This window comes from Hyperolius riggenbachi, chromosome 1 (assembly GCF_040937935.1).
Source record: "Hyperolius riggenbachi isolate aHypRig1 chromosome 1, aHypRig1.pri, whole genome shotgun sequence".
NCBI lineage: Eukaryota > Metazoa > Chordata > Amphibia > Anura > Hyperoliidae > Hyperolius > Hyperolius riggenbachi.
In genome coordinates, this window is record NC_090646.1 from 156,216,431 (window position 1) to 156,236,989 (window position 20,559).

The window sequence follows — 20,559 nt, forward strand, 5'->3', positions numbered from 1 at the left end:
TAAATTATTACACAACGCTTGACATCAGACAATTTCACAATGGATTGCAGATGTCCAGAATACTTGGGAAGCCGTAGAAAGGCTGAACATATTTGGGACACAGAGGACAGACTAACCAGCAAGCTCATGGTGAACCAGAACTCATTGGAGTGTGTAAGGGACTACAATGGTCCTAAAAGCCCCCTTACTAAAATTCTATGGAAAACAAAAGTTTGCTTTCTTAAAAAAGAAAGAATTTGCGATAATTCAGGTTGGAGTGAGCTTGAAATGTCTCCCAGAGCATCACTGCTGAATATATGCAAATTAATCATTGTTACCTTTAGAAACTAAACACATTTCCAGAACCGCTGGAATGCAATGATGTGTCAGCTTGTCAATTTGTGAAGAGCCACAATAATCCAACATGCATACAGACTGTTTCGGATTGTTTGATCCTCATCAGTGCATGGCATGGATTAATTTGTCTCTATGGAGTATGGCTTGTAAAACCGAGAGGTACAGACTAACCAGCAAGCTCATGGTGAACCAGAACTCATTGGAGTGTGTTGACACAGAGGAAATAACTTCATAGTGGATAGTGATAAGCTAAATGAAAATAATGTGTTCCACCTTTTAATTTCATCAAGTTAACAGGAAACTTACTATTGCAAAGGAGCTTTCAAAGAGGCCTTCTAACAGGTATCAGACTTTTTTTGCAGCAGAGTTCGGGGTGCCCGGCAGTGAACAATTTGTCGCTCGATAATTATCGTTTTTTGCGGAAGTTAATTGTCAGGAAGGGTGTTTGTGCGGGGGACTGTTAGGGTTAGGCAACAGGATGGATGTTTGTGTGAGGAGTGGGACGGTTAGGGTTAGGTGTCAAGAAGGGTGTTTGTGTGTGTGTGTGGAGGGGGTGGTGGTTAGGCATCAGGAAGGGTGATCGTGCAGGGGTGGCGGTTAGGATTAAGCATCAGGAAGTGTGATCGTGCAGGGGGAGGCGGTTAGGGTTAGGATCAGGAAGGGTGTTTGTGCGGGAAGGGTGGGTTAGGCATCAGGAAGGGTGATTGTGCGGGGGTGTTGGTAGGGTTAGACGTCAGGAAGGGCGTTTGTGCAGGGGGGTTAAGGTTAGGCATCAGGAAGGGTGTTTGTGTGGGAGGGCGGTGGTTGGGGTTAGCCATCAGAAGGAATGGTACTGTATGACTGTATGAGAGCAGGGTGGTTAGGTTTAGCTCTAGTAAAATTTCAGTAACATTTACCTATATTTTTTACTATAAAAAAAGAACACTTTAAATAGAAGTATATTGGTAAATATACCGATATTGTACTATCCGCAGATTCTCTATGCCTGATTTTTTTTTGTCGCCCCTGTTTCACGTATGCAGTCTAACACCCCTTCTGTAGTTTACAGACTCTGAAGAGTGTCAGCATCTGCTTCTAACTCATTGCAAAGTGCAGCAAGGAATACTGGTTTTAATCTGATATACTGCATTAAAAAAAAAATTGAAAACACATACAAGTAAGAAGTACGTTTCTTCCTGAGTAAAATGAGCCATAAATTACTTTTCTCCTATGTTGCTGGCATTTACAGTAAGCAGTAGAAATCTGATAGAACTGACAGTTTTTGGGCCGTACTTTTTAATTGTATATGTTTACATCTATTTTAAATTTTAAGATTTTCGCGACAGAGGTCCTTTAAAGAGTAACAAGATTGTAAATAAGAGCAAAAGATCCCTTATTGTAGAGCACTGTGTTAGCGATGCAAGGATCGGCAGGTGTCAGCGGCACCTCAACCGTTCGTCCGTAAATCATTAGAGGTCTTAAATTCCCGCCACCCATCGGCAAGACTGCCACTCGGCAGACCGAGGCAGCACAGGCTGGGTGGCTACAGCATCAGGAGACTTTAGTAAAAAAAAAAATGCAGCAGTGTTTTTGCCAATGGCGAGGACAGGATTTTAGCCCTCTAATGTATGACCAAGTGGGTGAGTTACTGCCACTGACTCCTGCTAATCCTAGCAGCTCTAACACTGAGCTTTACGTCACAGGCTGTCCATTTTTTAATCTTGTTCCTCTTTAATCACTCAGTGTATTAGCATTTTTGGCAAAGGGGATTTTTTTCAGTTTTTTGTATTATTCGATTATAATAAGTCTGTAAACCATAATTACAAAAAGGTCCTACCTGTATCCGTAATCCCGTTAAACAGGAAACATGTACATCGGAATGACTTGGAAGATTGGATCCTGTGACATAGTCTGGTCCAATTAATCCTTTAAGAGGTTCTTCTTTTATTTTTTGTAGAATTCCTGAATGAATCTTCCTTTGCAGCTCGGTTGGTGGTGTGTATGGAAGATCATCCCCAACCCTGCACAACAAAAGGTCACTATAAAGCAATTTATTATCGCTGAGGGCCTTAGCCTACTAACGCAGTTGTGTGCAGTTGTATCATGTTTTCAGCATCTGTAACATTGATGTGTTGCTGAAAAGCGGACACAACTGAGCACAACTGCGTTAGTGGGCTCAGGCCCTCACAGAATAACGTGCACGACTTCACTTGTACGCTGATGTTGATGCTGATGACTAACCAACAGAAAGCAATCTGTAGCATAAAGAACATTTCCTTGGTCATAAAGACATTCCTCTTAAAGCACCACTACCATACGGTGACCAGACGTCCCACTTTACCCGAGACACATCCCAGAATCGGGGTCTGGTGTCCCATTCCCAGCTCTGCCCCCAGCATGCCACATGTTTGTGTATCTGACACAGACAATACAGCAGCAGCCAGTACAAAAGGGGATGGAGAGAAGAAGAAGGTGGGGCACCTTCCCATTGTCACCCTCCCAACCCAGTGTCACTCTCCCAGAAGCACCCACTCTCACCCTCCCACCCCACTCAACAGCTCCATCCCAACCCACCAGCACCCAATAGGGGAACATTAAATGCATTTATGACTTAGGTAACATTTGTATGTGCATTTCACATGCCAGAGGTACTGTTTGCATTTCATGTGTTGGAAGTAATATTTTCCTCATTGCATGTGTTGGTGGTCACGGTTGTTGCATTTCATATGTTGGAGGTTATGGTAGTTTCAATTCTTGTATTTGGGGATTTCATGTGTCAGAGGTAACAGTTGCTGTATTTATTTATTACAGCAGGAGATACTGGCAATGCTTACAAATGCAGGCTGCACCCAAGTTGACCAGCTGCATTGATGTGCAGAGCCCACACACGGGCAGATTACACAACTTGCATTCAAAACAGATGCAGCAAAGGGGGACGTTGGCTTCAAGGACAGCCTGTGCACAGATTGCAGATATATACATACTAATAAGAAGTACATTTCTCCCACATTAAACTGTTCTTGAATTATCCAGCTTTATTTACCTTATGTCTCAAAATCCACCACACCCGATTACAGCCTGCCTTGACTTTGTGCCTGTATACAACTATGTATACAACTATGTCTGACTGTGACCAGCACCAGACTGTATAATATGCCTAGCAGGACATAGTGGGTGGTGAAGACTGCTTTGACTTGGGATAGCCCATGCCTATCTATTGATTCTAAATCAAGTAGCAGCAGCAGCCCCACCCATACAACCTATTGGTAACTTCTACTCTGCTGCTTCAGATCACATGACTGCATTATTAAAACAAAGGACTAAAGAGGAACGCTGGTCTACTATAAAACCCCTTACACTAGGTACACACGATGCGTTTTTGTGGTCGATTTCCCACTCAATTCTCTTATCTTTTCTAATCTAATTCCATTCACTTCTATGAGAAATTAATGAGATAAAACAATCAAAAATAATATCAGACATGATGGAAATTATCCATCTAATCCTCTATCTGCTGAAAAACACATGGTGTGTACCTAGCATAATATACATTCCTCATCTGATTAGATTTGTTGTAACTTTTAAAACTTGCAGATACAACAGTTTTTCATATCCACAGAACATCATAATTTATCCCTTCTGTAATATGCTATCATTAAAGAGACACTGAAGCGAGAATAAATCTCGCTTCTTGTTTCATAGTCAGCAGGGGCATGTGTGCCCCTGCTAAAACGCCGCTATCCCGTGGCTAAACGGGGGTCCCTGACCTCCCAAATCCCCCTCTGCAAAATCTACGACCAACTTGGTCGTAGATTTTGCTGCTGCTGGAGGCAGGGCTAACGGCTGCAGCCCTGCCTCACAGTGCGTCTATCAGCGGCGCATCGCCGCCTCTCCCCCGCCCCTCTCAGTGAAGGAAGACTGAGAGGGGCGGGGGAGAGGCGGAGATACGCGCTGCTAGACGCGCGTGAGGCAGGGCTGTGGCGGTTAGCCCTGCCTCAATCCGGAAGAGATCCCCCGCTGCTCAGAGGGGATTTCGGGGGGTAAGGGACCCCCGTTTAGCCGCGGGATAGCTGCGTTTTAGCAGGGGCACACATGCCCCTGCTGACTATGAGCTCTGAAGCGAGATTTATTCTCGCTTCAGAGTCTCTTTAAGGCTACTGGGCTTGCTGCTGCCTACTTCATCATCTGCCTAATCAGTAGCCCAGACACTGGTCACTTCTTGCATGAATGAGTCAGTGCTATATACTGGAATCTTCACCGACAGATTCACTCTTTACCTTCCTCTTCCAATCTGAACAGCAGCACAATGCAATCCAAGCACCTGAAAATGATGCCTTCATTCTGTGATACAGTAACTAGAGGTAATGAGAGAATTAACCATACCTCCCAACTTTTTGAGATAAGGAAGAGGGACATTTAAGCCACGTCCCCTGCCACACCCCTGACCACACCCCGTCACACCCCCTAGTCACGCATACCATAAAGATTTCATAAGAAAAATGTTGTTTTATAATTCAAACAAAACTGGTCCTTTCTATCCTGGTTCATTTTCCTTCATATTAACATTTGAAAATTAGTAATTTATGAATTTAAAGGATGGGAATAAAGTTTAGAATCCAGCAAACACATTTTTTTAGTAGAGAAATATATATATTTACATAAAAGAGGGACAAAGTCTTGAAAGAGGGACAAATGAGGGGGAAAGAGGGACAGGGTTCCCAAAGAAGCACTGTCCCTCCAAAAGAGGGACAGTTGGGAGCTATGGAATTAACTCTGTAGTCTCTCTTTCTGGTGCAGGAGAAATACAGCAGTGAGCGCTAACTACTGTACCCCCACCACAACACTTACTTGTTGGTAGACAAGGTGCACGCTCTCCATGCATCCAGTTCTTCTGATAGCTGCTCAATCTGAAGGGGAACCGACACTTCCCGACGTTTTAAAAGCTGACTGAGATATTACCACAAAGAGAACACATTACTTTGTAACTAATGGAAAGGAAAGCTTTACACTAAATATCATATATGAATACACATCAAAACCTTTCTAAAATGCAAAATTCAATTTATAAATGATTCAAAAGGGTCAGGTCCCTCAAAACATGTATTTAGTACTTGGTGCATACTGGAGTATTAAAACACCTTATGTACTCTTGGGCTCCTTAAATTGAACAAGTGTCTGTTTATGGAATGATTCTTGAGAGCTTAGTAGTAAAGCACACCTGAATTGAGAGGGATATGGAGGCTGCCATATTTATTTCCTGTTAAACACAGTAGTGTCTGAGTTACACACCTGAAACAAGTGTGTGGATGACCCAGTCACACTTCAGTCAGAAACATATAGTCTGCATGATCTATGGCTGAAAGTATTCATGATCTATGGCTGAAAGTATTAGAGGCAGAGGATCAGCAGGACAGCTAGTCAATTTGCATTATTTAAAAGGAAATACAGGTCATTCTCAAAAAATTTGCATATTGTGATAAAGTTCATAATTTTCTGTAATGTTCTGATAAACATTAGACTTTCATATATTTTAGATTCATTACACACAACTGAAGTATTTCAAGCCTTTTATTTGTTTTAATATTGATGATTTTGGCATACAGCTCATAAAAACCCAAAATTCCTATCTCAAAAAATTAGCATATTTCATCCGACCAATAAAAGAAAAGTGTTTTTAAAACAAAAAAAGTCAACCTTCAAATAATTATGTTCAGTTATGCACTCAATACTTGGTCAGGAATCCTTTTGCAGAAATGACTGCTTCAATGCGGGCGTGGCATGGAGGCAATCAGCCTGTGGCACTGCTCAGGTGTTATGGAGGCCCAGGATGCTTCGACAGCGGCCTTAAAGAGAGTCTGAAGCGAGAATAAATCTCGCTTCAGACCTCATAGATAGCTAAAACGCTGCTATCCCGCGGCTTAACGGGGGTCCCTGATCCCCCAAATCCCCTCCGTACAGCGGGGGAGCGCTTCCGCATTGGGGCAGGGCTAACCGCCACAGCCCTGCCTCCCGCGCGTCTATCAGACGCGTACCTCCGCCTCTCCCCCGCCCCTCTCAGTCTTCCTTCACTGAGAGGGGCGGGGGAGAGGCAGCGATGCGCGTCTGATAGACGCGCTGAGAGGCAGGGCTGCAGCCGTTAGCCCTGCCTCCAGGAAGAGCAAAATTTACGACCAAGTTGGTCGTAGATTTTGCAGGGTGGGGTTTGGGGGTGAAGGGACCCCCGTTTAGCCGCGGGATAGCGGCGTTTTAGCAGGGGCACACATGCCCCTGCTAACTATGAGCTCTGAAGCGAGATTTATTCTCGCTTCAGAGTCTCTTTAAAGAGGCACTTAAGTGAAAAAAATAAATTGAGTTTTACTCACCTGGGGCTTACCTCAGCCCCCTGCAGCTGATCGGTGCCCACGACGAGTTGCTCTGATGCTCCGGGTCCCGCCGGCGGCCACTTCCGGTTTCGCCGTCAGGACCCGTCAGGCTGGGGAACGCGGCTGATTCTACGCGTTCCCAGCCAAAATAGCACCCCTATGTGGCCATGTGGCCTTAAGGTTCACTTTAAGCTCATCCAGAGTGTTGGATCTTGCGTCTCTCAACTTTCTCTTCACAATATCCCACAGATTTTCTATGGGGTTCAGGTCAGGAGAGTTGGCAGGCCAAATGAGCACAGTAATACCATGGTCAGTAAACCATTTACCAGTGGTTTTGGCACTGTGAGCAGGTGCCAGGTCGTGCTGAAAAATGAAATCTTCATCTCCATAAAGCTTTTCAGCAGATGGAAGCATGAAGTGCTCCAAAATCTCCTGATAGCTAGCTGCATTGACCCTGCCCTTGATAAAACACAGTGGACCAAGACAATCACTGACTGTGGGTACTTGACACTGGACTTCAGGCATTTTGGCATTTCCCTCTCCCCAGTCTTCCTCCAGACTCTGGCACCTTGATTTCCGAATGACATGCAAAAGTTGCTTTCATCCGAAAAAAAAGTACTTGGGACCACTAAGCAACAGTCCAGTGCTGCTTCTCTGTAGCCCAGGTCAGGCTCTTCTGCCGCTGTTTCTGGTTCAAAAGTGGCTTGTCCTGGGGAATGCGGCACCTGTAGTCCATTTCCTGCACACGCCTGTACACGGTGGCTCTGGATGTTCCTACTTCAGACTCAGTCCACTGCTTCCGCAGGTCCCCCAAGGTCTGAAATCGGTCCTTCTCCTCAGGGTCCGCTCACCTCTTCTCATTGTGCAGCGTTTTCTGCCATACTTTTTCCTTCTCACAGACTTCCCACTGAGGTGCCTTGATACAGCACTCTGGGAACAGCCTATTCGTTCAGAAATTTCTTTCTGTGTCTTACCCTCTTGCTTGAGGGTGTCAATGATGGCCTTCTGGACATCAGTCAGGTCGGCAGTCTTACCCATGATTGCGGTTTTGAGTAATGAACCAGGCTGGGAGTTTTTAAAAGCCTCAGGAATCTTTTGCAGGTGTTTAGAGTTAATTAGTTGATTCAGATGATTAGGTTAATAGCTCGTTTAGAGAATCTTTTCAAGATATGCTAATTTTTTGAGATAGGAATTTTGGGTTTTCATGAGCTGTATGCCAAAATCATCAATATTAAAACAATAAAAGGTTTGAACTACTTTCAGTTGTGTGTAATGAATCTAAAATATATGATAGTCTAATGTTTATCAGTACAATACAGAAAATAATGAACTTTATCACAATATGGTAATTTTTTGAGAATGACCTGTAAATATGGCAGTCACCCTATCCCTCTCTTTTCAGTTGTGCTTTGCAGACTCCCTGCTTCTTCCTCCATAATTCAGCTAAAAGTCTCAAATTATAAACTGTTGAATGCAGGTTTACTTTAACCCCCACACACACACACAATACTACTACAGATTATATGAACTGGCAAGAGGTTCAAATGACCCCCCCCCCCCCCCCATCTAGTAGTGTATGTGTAGCACTGCCACCAAGAGACCATAAAGATGGCCAGCAAGTGGAGCTGCTAGTAAAAACATAACTAATTTACATCAGTGATATGATATTTAACTACAGACTAGAGATGTGCCGAATGGTTCGCCGGCGAACGGTTCCTGGCAAATTTTGGGTGGTTCGCGTTCGCCCGCGAAGGCGGACTTTTGTGGAAGTTTGATTCGCTCCCATAATGCTCCATTAGGGTCAACTTTGACCCTCTACATCACAGTCAGCAAGCATATTGTAGCCATTCACGCTACACTAACTCCTGGAGCCCCCCCCCCCCCCCCTTGTAAAAGGCTGGGAACGCCAGCCATTACACTCACTTGTGTGCCTGCAGTAATTAGTGAAGGGACAGCTGCTGACAGACTCTGCTAGGGAAAGCTTAGTTAGACTCTTGTAGGCTTGTATCTGGCTGATTGTTATTCCTTGTACCTCTCCTCTGGAGGAGGATTTTGTCCACAGGGATTTGTAGCATGTCAAAAGCACGCTCACATACATTGGCTGGGAATCAAACCCAGGCTGGGAATTGAACCCAGGTCAACTGTGCTTGGAGGGCAGCTATCCTCACCACTACACCACCAGCACTACAGGCTGAAGCCAGCCTAGGGAGGATGAAAAGCTAGGTGGCCATGCAACCATACCTAAAGCTTACTTGTGTCTTACAACAAATTGGCTTAAGACTTTACCAAATCCACTGCTCCAATATGGGTAAGCTTCTCTGTTTGCTGTTTTTTTTTAAGTGTGGTGTCACAGTTCACTCATCTCTTCAACTACAAGAAAGGCCCAGGACAGGAGTAGACTTGGCTACAGTAATATCTATGTAACGGCAGGGCCCTTATTACACTTTCTCTTACAGGGCACCTCCTGCCTGCCACAGGCTGGAGGAAGCCCCAGGTAAGTGGATTTGTTTTTTGTTTTTCCCTGAACCTTCCCTTTAACTATCATTCAGATATAGACTCATTTCTTACTTTTTCTCCTGTATTTAATAACATCTAAAGTGTGCCCAACAATAACCAACCAAAACCGAACTTTTATCTGATTGGTGGACATAAACAATGTTAGTTTGTCTTGTATCAGCCTATTCTAGCAGGTTATATTTATTTACTATCAAGTGTGAAGAATGCACTCATATTGTGTTAGTAGTATAACACAAAGATTTATCCATAATAAACATTTACCTGGTATATTCATAAAGTGCAGGAACAATGCTTGTATAATGTCTTCTAATAGCAAGTAAAGCACCAGTGTAGCCACAGAGTATGAGAAGCTCATTGCGAACTCTGCAAGGAAGAATACCAGAAAGGTAAGTCAATAGTTTGAAGAAAATATAAACTTTACTATGTGTAGTTCTGACTCAGGCATAGTAAAAAAAAATTGTAAAGGGAAACCAAGTATACAAAGGAGGGAGACTATACTGTGTAAATGTCACTCCTTCTCTGTACAGTTTTCTGAGTCCCTTGATATCTTATCTCTACCCACAATCCCGGTAAAATGTAATCACATATGGGCAGGCCTCTGTGATGGTATTTTCCCCTTGGGCTGCCATACTGTCCCCATCTTTAGTACTGCAAGTTAACCAGTTGTGCACCTCTTCCCTGTATTGTTGTTCCCCGGGTACTCTTATTTACTGCCCAGTACTGAACTATTGGCTAGAAATACACTTAAAGGACCACTCCAGCGAAAAAATTAAGCAGATAAAATCTGACTGAACTGACAGGTTTTGGACTAGTCCATATCATAGGGGATTCTCAGCCTTTCCTTTGTTTTGAAAAGCATATCCTGAACAGCAGTTGGGAAGTCTAACTGACAAAATAGTGTGCAAGTGAGTAGGGAGGCTGGTTGCTATATTACGGTATTATTTTGGCAATTTGGCAGTTAAACTGCTGTTCAGGAAATGCTTTTAAAAACAAAGAAAACCCGAGAATCCCCCATGAGGAGATGGACTAGCACAAAACCTGTCGGTTCTGTCAGATTTTAACTGCTTACTTTTTTCTCTACTTTTTTTTTTCTCTGGAATGGTCCTTTATTGTGACATTAAAGGATTCCCCCAACTCACTTGTCACCAAGAGGGGAGGGCCTGTCATGCCTATCTCTAAACATGGCAAAAACGGATCTCAGTTGTACATACATGTGAATGCATGGGCATACTCTAAACAGGAGGAGTACTCACTCACTACATTTATGAAGTACTAATCTCTCTGTTCTAATGTAGCTGAGAAGATCCAGGATTGGACAGATGGAATCCAAGGTCCAGCTGCAGCTGCTGATTTCCTCTGCAGAAAGAAACAAAGGAACACAAATATCCACGACATTAACAAATATGGTCATTTATATACATTTATTAGTGTATTTCAGTATTTTTAACAAGCAATATAAGCTATAAATATAAGGTGTTCAGGAACTAAAACTATGCCTGGCCAGTTTTAATAACACTTATTTTTGCTCTAGCTTTCATAAGCTAAACTTTTTTTTATTAAAAAAAAACCATTTTTATGAGACCATTAAAGATGTCATGGGCTGAAATTCAAATACATATACACAGTAGCTTCAGCAATTACGGCTTTAATTATCATATGAAGTTCCTTCTAAGTCATAGATGTCAAACTCTGGGCCATGGGTCAAACTGGTCTGCAGAGCCATCAAATTTGGTCCTCAAGTGGTTCCCCCACTTTGCATTATTTTTGGCCCTATATAGATCATCAGTGAAGCTATATTGGAAGCCATATGGGTGAGGGAGGGGGAAAGCACTAGACAACAGAACTGTTTAGGGGAGGGCCATTAGACCCCAGAAAACAATATGGGGGGGGGGTAGTGGGGGCACTAGATACCAAGTGGAAAATTTATAAGGGAGGGAGATGGACAATAGACATCAAGGTTGGCCCGCAGCTTGTTCCCCGTGTTCAATTTCAGCTCACTTTGTTTATTTTATAGAAAGAATCTTTCTACAAAAAGATGCAGCTTTGTAGGTGGAGCATTCACAGTAGTAGGCAGGACAGAAGCTCCTTCTCTTCAATGAGAAAAATGTGCCATTATCCTAACCACTTGATCGTTTAAATTCTTGGACACATTCAGACACACAGTACTAGGGCAGTGATGGCTAACCTTGGAACTCCAGCTGCGACAAAACTACAAATCCCATCATGCCTCTGCCTCCTCGAGTTATGCTTAGAGCTGTCACAGTATTGCAATGCCTCATGGGACTTGTAGTTCCACCACAGCTGGAGTGCCAAGGTTAGCCATCACTGTACTAGGGGATGAGTTCGGTTTGAAAGGGCCATTTTTACTACATAAAACCATTATCCACTTTTAACGATACTACAACACTGAAGATGTATAGGGACAGATTCATGTCACGTTAATTTACAAAAAATAACCTTAGTGACTTTCCATAGCAGATAAGAATAACATAACACCCATGCACATAACTGACCTTTTACAAAACTGATCCCGATAGGCAGGGCTCTTTCTGGTTCTGGACTTAGTAAATAATATTTGACAGCCTGGAAAATCTCTCCATCAGCATGATAAGTCTCTGCCTTCTGTAAACAATCCTCCAAACATGGCAGGTTACACTGCAGAGGAATATGGAAAAAGATGTTGAATGGGGGCTGTTAAAACAAGTATGTGGTCTGATTGATTCAAACATTATATGGGCTGCACTTGTAATTTTTTTGATCATTCGGTTGCATTTACAGTGGCACGTTGCGGAGCTGCATTATAAAGGCTTATAACGCAGCTTACCGCACTGCAATGATAATCCTGAGGGACGTTCACAGTGCAATGTTAAATTCGGGTTGAAAAAAATGTTGCGTTATGGTAACTCAATGCTTGCAGTGCGTTACCTCTAAATACAGACGCATTGCGACTTTAATGAAGCAGTAAAACGCAACGTCCCACTGTGAATGTGTCCTGACACAACGAAGGCTTGAAGATCTAGACTCATAATGAGAAATGGTCAATGAGATGCTAGTAATTTTGGAATTGAACCAAACTCATAAGCATCTGCATTGATGGGTTGAATTCCAAGCTTGCTTTAAATAAGTACCGTATATACTCGCATACAAGCCGAATTTTTGACCCCCAAAAAGGTGGCCAAAAGTTGGGGGGACGGCTTGTATGCGAGTCATGTTGGTCTGCGGGTCCCCCCCCCCCTCCGCTGGTCCGCGGGTCCCCTGCTCCCCCCACGGCCGCTGCCGCTGCTATTACCTGCCCGCATCTTCTATTCCCTTCTCCGTGCTTGTAAACAGTCACAGCAGCGTGCCCGGCGCTGCTACTGTGACGAGGCAGGAGGCAGGAAAGAGCGCGGCTTCCTGTTACTATGGGAACCGCTCTTTCCTGGCTCGCCGCTCGTCACAGTAGCAGCGCCGGGCGCGCTGCTGTGAATGTTTACAAGCACGGAGAGGGGAATAGAAGATGCGGGCAGGTAATAGCAGCGGCGGTGGGTGTGGCCCCCCTGCCCGACTATACTACCTACACTGGGCACTTTACTAGCTATACTGAGTGCTATACTGAGCACTATACTAGCTAAACTGGGGCACTTTACTATCTATACTGAGCACTATACTAGCTATACTGAGCACTATACTAGCTAAACTGGGGCACTTTACTAGCTATACTGAGCACTATACTAGCTATACTGAGCACTATACTAGCTAAACTGAGCACTATACTAGCTATACGGGGGCACTACCTACCCATACTGGGCACTTTACTAGCTATACTGGGACACACTAGGGGAATAAGGTGGCCAGCATTTCCTACCCCCCGGCTTATATGGGGGTCAATCATTTTTCCCTGGTTTTTCAGGTAAAAGTTGGGGGGTCGGCTTATATGCGGGTCGGCTTATATGCGAGTATAGACGGTACACTAACTAGAACACTTGAGAGAGGAGTCACATGTTTATTTGACAATAACCCCACAATCTTGGTACAGTATAATTATTCAATACCTGGTCATCCTTGATTATATAGATTTGGGTATTTAAGAATGTTATTAGTTGGTAAGGGGGCTTTGCTTTCCAATTTTTGTTTTCCAATTGGCGTGGACGCGACAGCAGCCCCAAGATCGCCTAACGCCAATTGGCATTCAGTCCTGGAGCCATATTTTGCAGAAGAATGAGCTCCACTCCATCATCACTCTCCCAGTGGCGATTGCTGCTAGGAGACTGTTAGACGGCGAAACCGCTGTCTATTTACATAGTGCAACGCTGCGATCTACAGCAGTGCTGTATTGGGGACAGCCGTGTGACACGGCTGTTCCCCAGGGCAGTAGAGAAGCGATCCGCTGTCATAGGCTGAAGCCTATGACAGCCGATTGCACTGATTGGCTGGCCGGGGGAGGGAGAGTAGGGTAAAAAAAAAAATAGGCAGATTTATTAGAAAATAAATGAAATAAATATTTATATAAAAAAAACATCTTGCATTGCATAAAAATTGCATTGTGTGTAAGGGCCTTTACACCCTGATTGATTTGCATTTGTATAGGCCACAGGCATTTTTTTAAATCTTAATAGGACACAGAGGCACGTTCTGTGCACAATGACATGCCTCTGTGTCCTCCTATTGCCGCAGTTAGTCTGTAACCTTCCTCCAATTGGAAGCTAAGCCGCGACCCAGGAGTCACAGCTTAGCTTCCGATTGGAGAAAGCTCACGGAGGCGGGCAGCGAGGGTCAGAGGCGGGGGAGCCCTGCAATAGAGGAGGCGGAGGAGCAATCATGAGTGACATTTGCAGGTAAATAGAAGTCTACCGACAAGCAGATTGTCGCTAGCCTGGTGCGATTTGTCTAGGGGACCGCAGAGCCCGGGAAGGTGGGAGCTATTGGCAGCAACAGGAGGACACAGAGGCATGTAATTGTGCACAGAACTTGCCTCTGTGTCCTATTAAGATTTTAAAATATCGCCTCGGGTTCTCTTTAATATCCTAATCCATTCTCAGCTGAGGAGGCCTTCCTGATTAGACATTGCTCTGGCTAACTACAGGTCTTTCTAAAAAAAATTAGCATATTGTGATAAAGTTCATTATTTTCTGTAATGTACTGATAAACATTAGACTTTTATATATTTTAGATTCATTCACACACAACTGAAGTAGTTCAAGCCTTTTATTGTTTTAATATTGATGATTTTGGCATACAGCTCATGAAAACCCAAAATTCCTATCTCAAAAAATTAGCATATCATGAAAAGGTTCTCTAAACGAGCTATTAACCTAATCATCTGAATCAACTAATTAACTCTAAACACCTGCAAAAGATTCCTGAGGCTTTTAAAAACTCCCAGCCTGGTTCATTACTCAAAACCGCAATCATGGGTAAGACTGCCGACCTGACTACTGTCTAGAAGGCCATCATTGACACCCTCAAGCAAGAGGGTAAGACACAGAAAGACATTTCTGAACTAATAGGCTGTTCCCAGAGTGCTGTACGAAGGCACCTCAGTGGGAAGTCTGTGGGAAGGAAAAAGTGTGGCAGAAAACGCTGCACAACGAGAAGAGGTGACCGGACCCAGAGGAAGATTGTGGAGAAGGACAGATTCCAGTCCTTGGGGGCCTGCGGAAGCAGTGGACTGAGTCTGGAGTAGAAACATCCAGAGCCGGGGCGTGGCTAGGCACGCGATGATGGCGGACGCTTGAGAACTGAGCTCCGGACCCAGAGCTAACACTGATCCACAGGATAAGCAAACTAAGCTACTATGCCGCTTCTGGGCATGCAGACCCGAATCCAGACCAACAAGAGATCGCATATGGAAGGATACAACCCGGCAGGCAAAACGGTCCCCGAGATATTTAAACACCAGCAAGCGAGGAAGCAGAACAACGCGGCTGGGAAAATGGCGCCCACACGCAGCGAGACCGCGGCCTCTCCGGCTCCATCAGAGGAATCCCCCGAAAAAAGTAAGAATCCCTCATCTCCTAAGGGGTCATCCAGGGAAGCTCCCCCCACTATGGCAGACTTGCGAGCCTTTGCAGAGGACATTAAAAACTCCATTACAACAGCCATAGCCGGAGTCAAAGAGGAGGTAGCCGCCATAAACATAAGGCTGTCTGAAATAGAGCAAGCGGGGAGGAAGAGAGACACTAAAATAAAAGGAATGAACAAAATGGTGAACTTACACAACCGCAAGCTAATAGATCACTGCAGGCACCTAGAGGATCTGGACAACAGAGGGAGAAGATCCAACATAAGAGTGAAAGGGCTCCCAGAGTCGGTCTCCAATGACACTCTCACAGACGCACTATCGGCAATCTTCAACGAGCTCCTTGGGAGGGACAAGGACACCCCGATTGATTTTGTCAGAGCCCACAGAGCACTAAAACCACGGGGCGCGGATAGTGACCCCCCGAGAGATGTGGTATGCTGCCTGGCGTCATTCCAGCTGAAAGAGGACATCATGAAGGCGGCCAGGACACAGGAGGAAATCCTTTTCAATGACTCTGCAGTATGCTTATATCAGGACCTCTCCCTGATTACTCTGACAAATCGCAGGGCGCTTAAGCCACTAACAGCCATTTTGAAGGAAAAGGGAATGCAATACAGGTGGCGATTCCCCTTCGCGCTAACAGTGCTACATAAGGGTCGCACAGCGATCCTGCGAACACCGCAAGACCTGCCAGGCTTCACTAAACTTTTGGGCTTACCCAAGATCGCTCTCCCCAGCTGGTACGAAGAATATCAAGTACAAGAGGCGAAGGCTGCAGACTCGGGAGGAAGAGGAGACCCAGCTGTCTCCCCTGCACACTCGCAAACAAACAAGAAAGCCACGAAGGAAGGACTCAAGCCTCTCGGGCTCAGAGGATGGGGACTCCTCTTAATCAGTTCCTGAAACCGTAAGTTACCACAGCGGCCCCACTTGGGAGAGACACCGCATTTAGACTCTATCCCATAGGGCATGTCCTAAAGTTCATGATACGATTTAATCTCGTATACGCCTAGCTTTGGCGGCATTACTGGCCTCAGTCACCCTATAACACTTTAGACCCGGACCCTGCATCCCCACAACTCATGTGGTAACTACAAACTATCATAAAGGTCCCCAGGTTTTAAATCGGACAGATTGCGTGCAACAACTAGAAATGCTTGGACTCCCAGATACTTTTAAGAATGCAAACTTGGCATGCGTCTGAAGTAATGCACTGCTGCTGAACTGAATAGCAGAGATGACTGTATAACCTATTTGCCCGCTTTAGCTGACCCCCCCTTGGTGTGTATCCCCCCCCCCCCCCACACACACGCTGAAGAAGACAGCCACTAACCAGCAGACGGGGCATAACGCTATGATTCGCAGGAAAACCACAACCCCCCTTCCCCCTATGCACTATGCCTTGGTAACAATGATGTATTTTCACTGAGTTGTGAATGCAAAATAATGTAAAGTATGATATAAACACGCAAACAAGGGGCATTCAATAAGAGTGCAACAGGATAAAACTGTGTGTTAGATGAGGGGGGGAGGGGCGAACCTGGGGGGGGTTAAGCTTACTGTGAGAAAATCTATACAAAGCATGATTTTACACCCTACTACACATCGAACGATCCCTGCTTAAGTTCCAGCAGTAAGAGTCAGACACAATACCCAGGCAAAACATAACCTTAAAAGTACTAGCTGAGGAAAATATTTGCTACAAGCAAAAACTAGAGAGGCAAGGAGGATTTTTAGGATTACTTGGCAAACTCTTAAACAACCCTCCCAATAATGAACACTCACTAAAATTACACAACAACATACCCCATTGAGCTATAATGCAGGCCAGATAGCCTAAGAGACCATCACAAATCACAAATCCTGTTACACAATGCGACAAGTAGGGTCCACAGATCTCGGACTCAATCCTTACTGTTCAAAACTTTATTTTCTTTCTATCTTTACTATACTGTTTTGATTACCTTTTATAGAGCCTAGAACCATTACCCCACATCAGGAACCCTCTCAACAGGGCACCCTGAAAACACCCCCAGTTCATTTTGAGAGGGTACTCTGTGACAGGCAAGTACTGCTAGTCACAAACTACCCCTCAAAGGGGATTCCACCAATTATCCACCGATAAGTCACGCATTCAACGCTAAGTACACCGGGGCGGCGAGCCCTGAGACCAAAACTAAACGATTAAACAACCTCAGACCAACTATTATCACAGAGTTTAACCCAATCACAACAGACCTACCCCTTGGGAAGGAAATATGAAACCTACAAAAAGTATCTTCAGCCCAGAGGGGAAACAGGCAACCTGGAATGTGACCTCCTGGAACGTAAACGGCCTCAACACTCCTGAAAAGAGATCCTCCCTTTTCAGGATACTAAATAGGCAAAAAACTTCAATTGCTATATTACAAGAAACACACTTTAAAAAAAACAAAATCCCATTTTTAAAAGACAAAAACTACACTAAAAGCTACCATGCAACCTCAGGGGCCGGGAAAAATAAAGGGGTGTCAATCCTAATCCATAAAAACTGTGCCCTGAACATCACAGATAGCAAAATAGACCCAGAGGGCAGGTACCTCTTCCTAAAAGGAAATTCAAGCAACAGGACAATTACAATTGCGGCAATTTATGCTCCAAATGAAAAACAGGAAGCTTTCCTGAATAAAATTACTAACCTATTGCTTGACTTTGCACAAGGTATGATAATCTTAGGGGGAGATATAAACACTCCTTTAAACCCCCTCATGGACACCTCCAATGGCAAATCCTCAATACCCTACAATTCAATCAAAAAAATAAAAAAGAACCTTTTATCCCTAAGACTTATGGATGTATGGAGACTTCAACACCCACAGACAAAGGATTACTCGTATTATTCAGACCCACACGCTAAGTACTCTAGATTAGATTATATTTTGGTGACCCAGGCAGATCTGGAGTGGGTCATTAAAACAAACATTGGACAGCGTGTGCTTTCTGACCACGCGCCAGTTTTTGCGACTATACAGATGCCGATCCACAGATCAAACCAATTTATTTGGATACTCAACCCAGATCTACTGGACAGCCAAAGCTCTGTTGACCGCATAAATAATTCCATAATAGACTACTTAAATAACAATACGACCACCGATAGCCCCTCCTTACTGGTTTGGGAGGCCCATAAGCCAGTGATTAGAGGAGAATTCATAAGACTAGGTAAAGAACTAAAAAAGGAAAGAGAAGCCAAATTAAACACCCTCCTACTAAAATTACAACAACTAGAGAAGAAACACAAAGCAAAACAAGCAAAGCAAACCCTTGCGGAGCTTCAAACTATAAGGGAGGAAATCAAGAACTTACTCCATCAGTCCGCTAAAAAACAAATCCTTAGGGCTGAGAAACATTTATATGAATGGTCCAATAAGGCGGGAGCATACCTGACCAGGAAGCTCAAAAAAAAAAACAGGCACAACAACAAATAGATATGATAGTAGATAAAAAAGGGCAAAAGCACACAATCTCCAAACGCATATTAGAGGCATTCAGACAATACTATGAAGAACTGTACAACATAAGCAACAAAACCATGACTAGCCAACAACACAGAGTCAGACAAAATAAAATCAAAAACTTCTTGAAAAAGTTCGGCCCAAAACCCCTAGAAAGGATAAAAGCAGAAGATCTAGATCACCCGATAACTAAGGAAGAATTCTTAAGCACAGTGAATAATTTGAAAACAGGCAAGAGCCCAGGCCCAGACGGACTAACTGACCTGTACTACAAAACCTTCGCAGAAGTCCTAGCCACTCCATTCCTAGCAGCCTTCAACTCGATAGGCCCAGGCACCCACCCTTCCAACCAACTTCTTGAAGCCCATATCACAATACTACACAAACAAGGTAAAGACCCAACTAATTGCGCAAGCTACAGACCCATTTCCCTTCTTAATAACGATTTGAAAATTTTCGCAAAAATTATAGCAAACAGATTATCACCTATACTCCCAGACTTAATAGAGCAGGATCAGGCTGGGTTCGTTCCAGGAAGAGAGGGCAAGGACAATACCACAAAAGCAATCGATATACAACAGTGGCTGATTCGGCGGGCCGTGGAGGGATGTTTTATCTCCACGGACGCCGAAAAAGCCTTTGATAGAGTGGCTTGGGACTATATAGAGGAAACAATTACCCACTTGAACCTTGGACCTAATATGATTAACTGGATAAACCTATTATACTCCCGCCCCACAGCCCGAATCAAAGCAAACTTTTTGCTCTCTGACCCTTTTGCCCTCTCAAATGGAACGAGGCAAGGCTGCCCGCTATCTCCCATCATTTACATCCTAACTTTAGAGCCTTTTCTAAACCAAATCCGACAGAACCCCAACATACACGGAGTTACAATTAAACAAAAAGAATACAAAATAGCAGCCTTCGCAGACGACATGCTATTTTTCATCACGCAACCACTAGAGTCCATCCCAAATTTAATTAAGAGTCTAGAAGACTTTGGATCAATATCCAACCTAAAGATAAACTACTCAAAATCAAGTGCCTTAAATATTTCCTTGTCCCACCAAACACTGCATCAGTGTAAACAAACATTCCCCCTAAGGTGGGAAACAATAGCTATCACATACTTAGGGATTAAACTGCCCTCTGACCCCCAAAAACTATATGCGCTAAATTACACACCACTACAACTAAAAACAAGTTTGGATCTTGAAAATTGGGGAAAAATACAAGGGCTATCCTGGTTTGGGAAAATGTCAATTGTGAAGATGATTATCCTACCTAAATTTCTGTACCTCTTTTCAAATCTCCCAATCTCAGTACCTAAAACTTTCTTACCCAACATTCAACAGAAACTTGCGCAATTCATCTGGAGTAAGCAAAAACCTAGATTAAAATTCGAAGTCCTCTCAAAACCTAAAAGCGCAGGGGGAACGGGTATGCCCGACTTACAAAAATACTATCTTGCGAATCATTTAGTCAGAATATTAGGATGGGCGAGGAATGATTCGGGGAAAGACTGGGTACAGATTGAAAACGCCTCGCTACAACCACAAGTCCCAAACACACAGAGCTTAATATGGGACTCTCTCTCCCCAAAAGCAAAGAACCTACAACATCACCCATTAATAGTCCCGACTCTTAAAGCTTTTAGAGCATGCAACAAAAAATACAATCTAACAGGGAAAGGCAGCCTCTTGACCCCCTTAACCAATAATAAAGAATTCATTCCAGGCATGGACAATAACTTTCTAAAAGGGTGGCATACAAACTCAACCCCCAGAATTGCAGATTTCGTGAAAAAAGGGGAAGTCCTTCCATACATGACAGTCAAAGACTACACTTCGCCGAACTGCATACCAAAATG

The 20,559-nt window shown here is 44.0% G+C and overlaps 1 protein-coding gene across 5 annotated transcripts in view; it reads right to left on the reverse strand.

Moving 5' to 3' along the window:
• Positions 1-20,559, reverse strand: part of WDR17 (WD repeat domain 17) — a 168,256-nt gene that overhangs the window by 762 nt on the left and 146,935 nt on the right. For 4 of the 5 annotated variants that reach the window (XM_068278776.1, XM_068278774.1, XM_068278775.1 and 1 more), the window contains 5 exons: positions 11,708-11,849; positions 10,448-10,550; positions 9,456-9,557; positions 5,164-5,262; positions 2,153-2,336 (listed from right to left, as the gene is read on the reverse strand). In XM_068278776.1, the coding sequence (XP_068134877.1) occupies positions 2,153-2,336; positions 5,164-5,262; positions 9,456-9,557; positions 10,448-10,550; positions 11,708-11,849 (630 nt within the window). Of the gene's footprint in view, positions 1-2,152; positions 2,337-5,163; positions 5,263-9,455; positions 9,558-10,447; positions 10,551-11,707; positions 11,850-20,559 lie in introns of those variants that run through there. The other variant, XM_068278777.1, reaches the window with a different exon arrangement.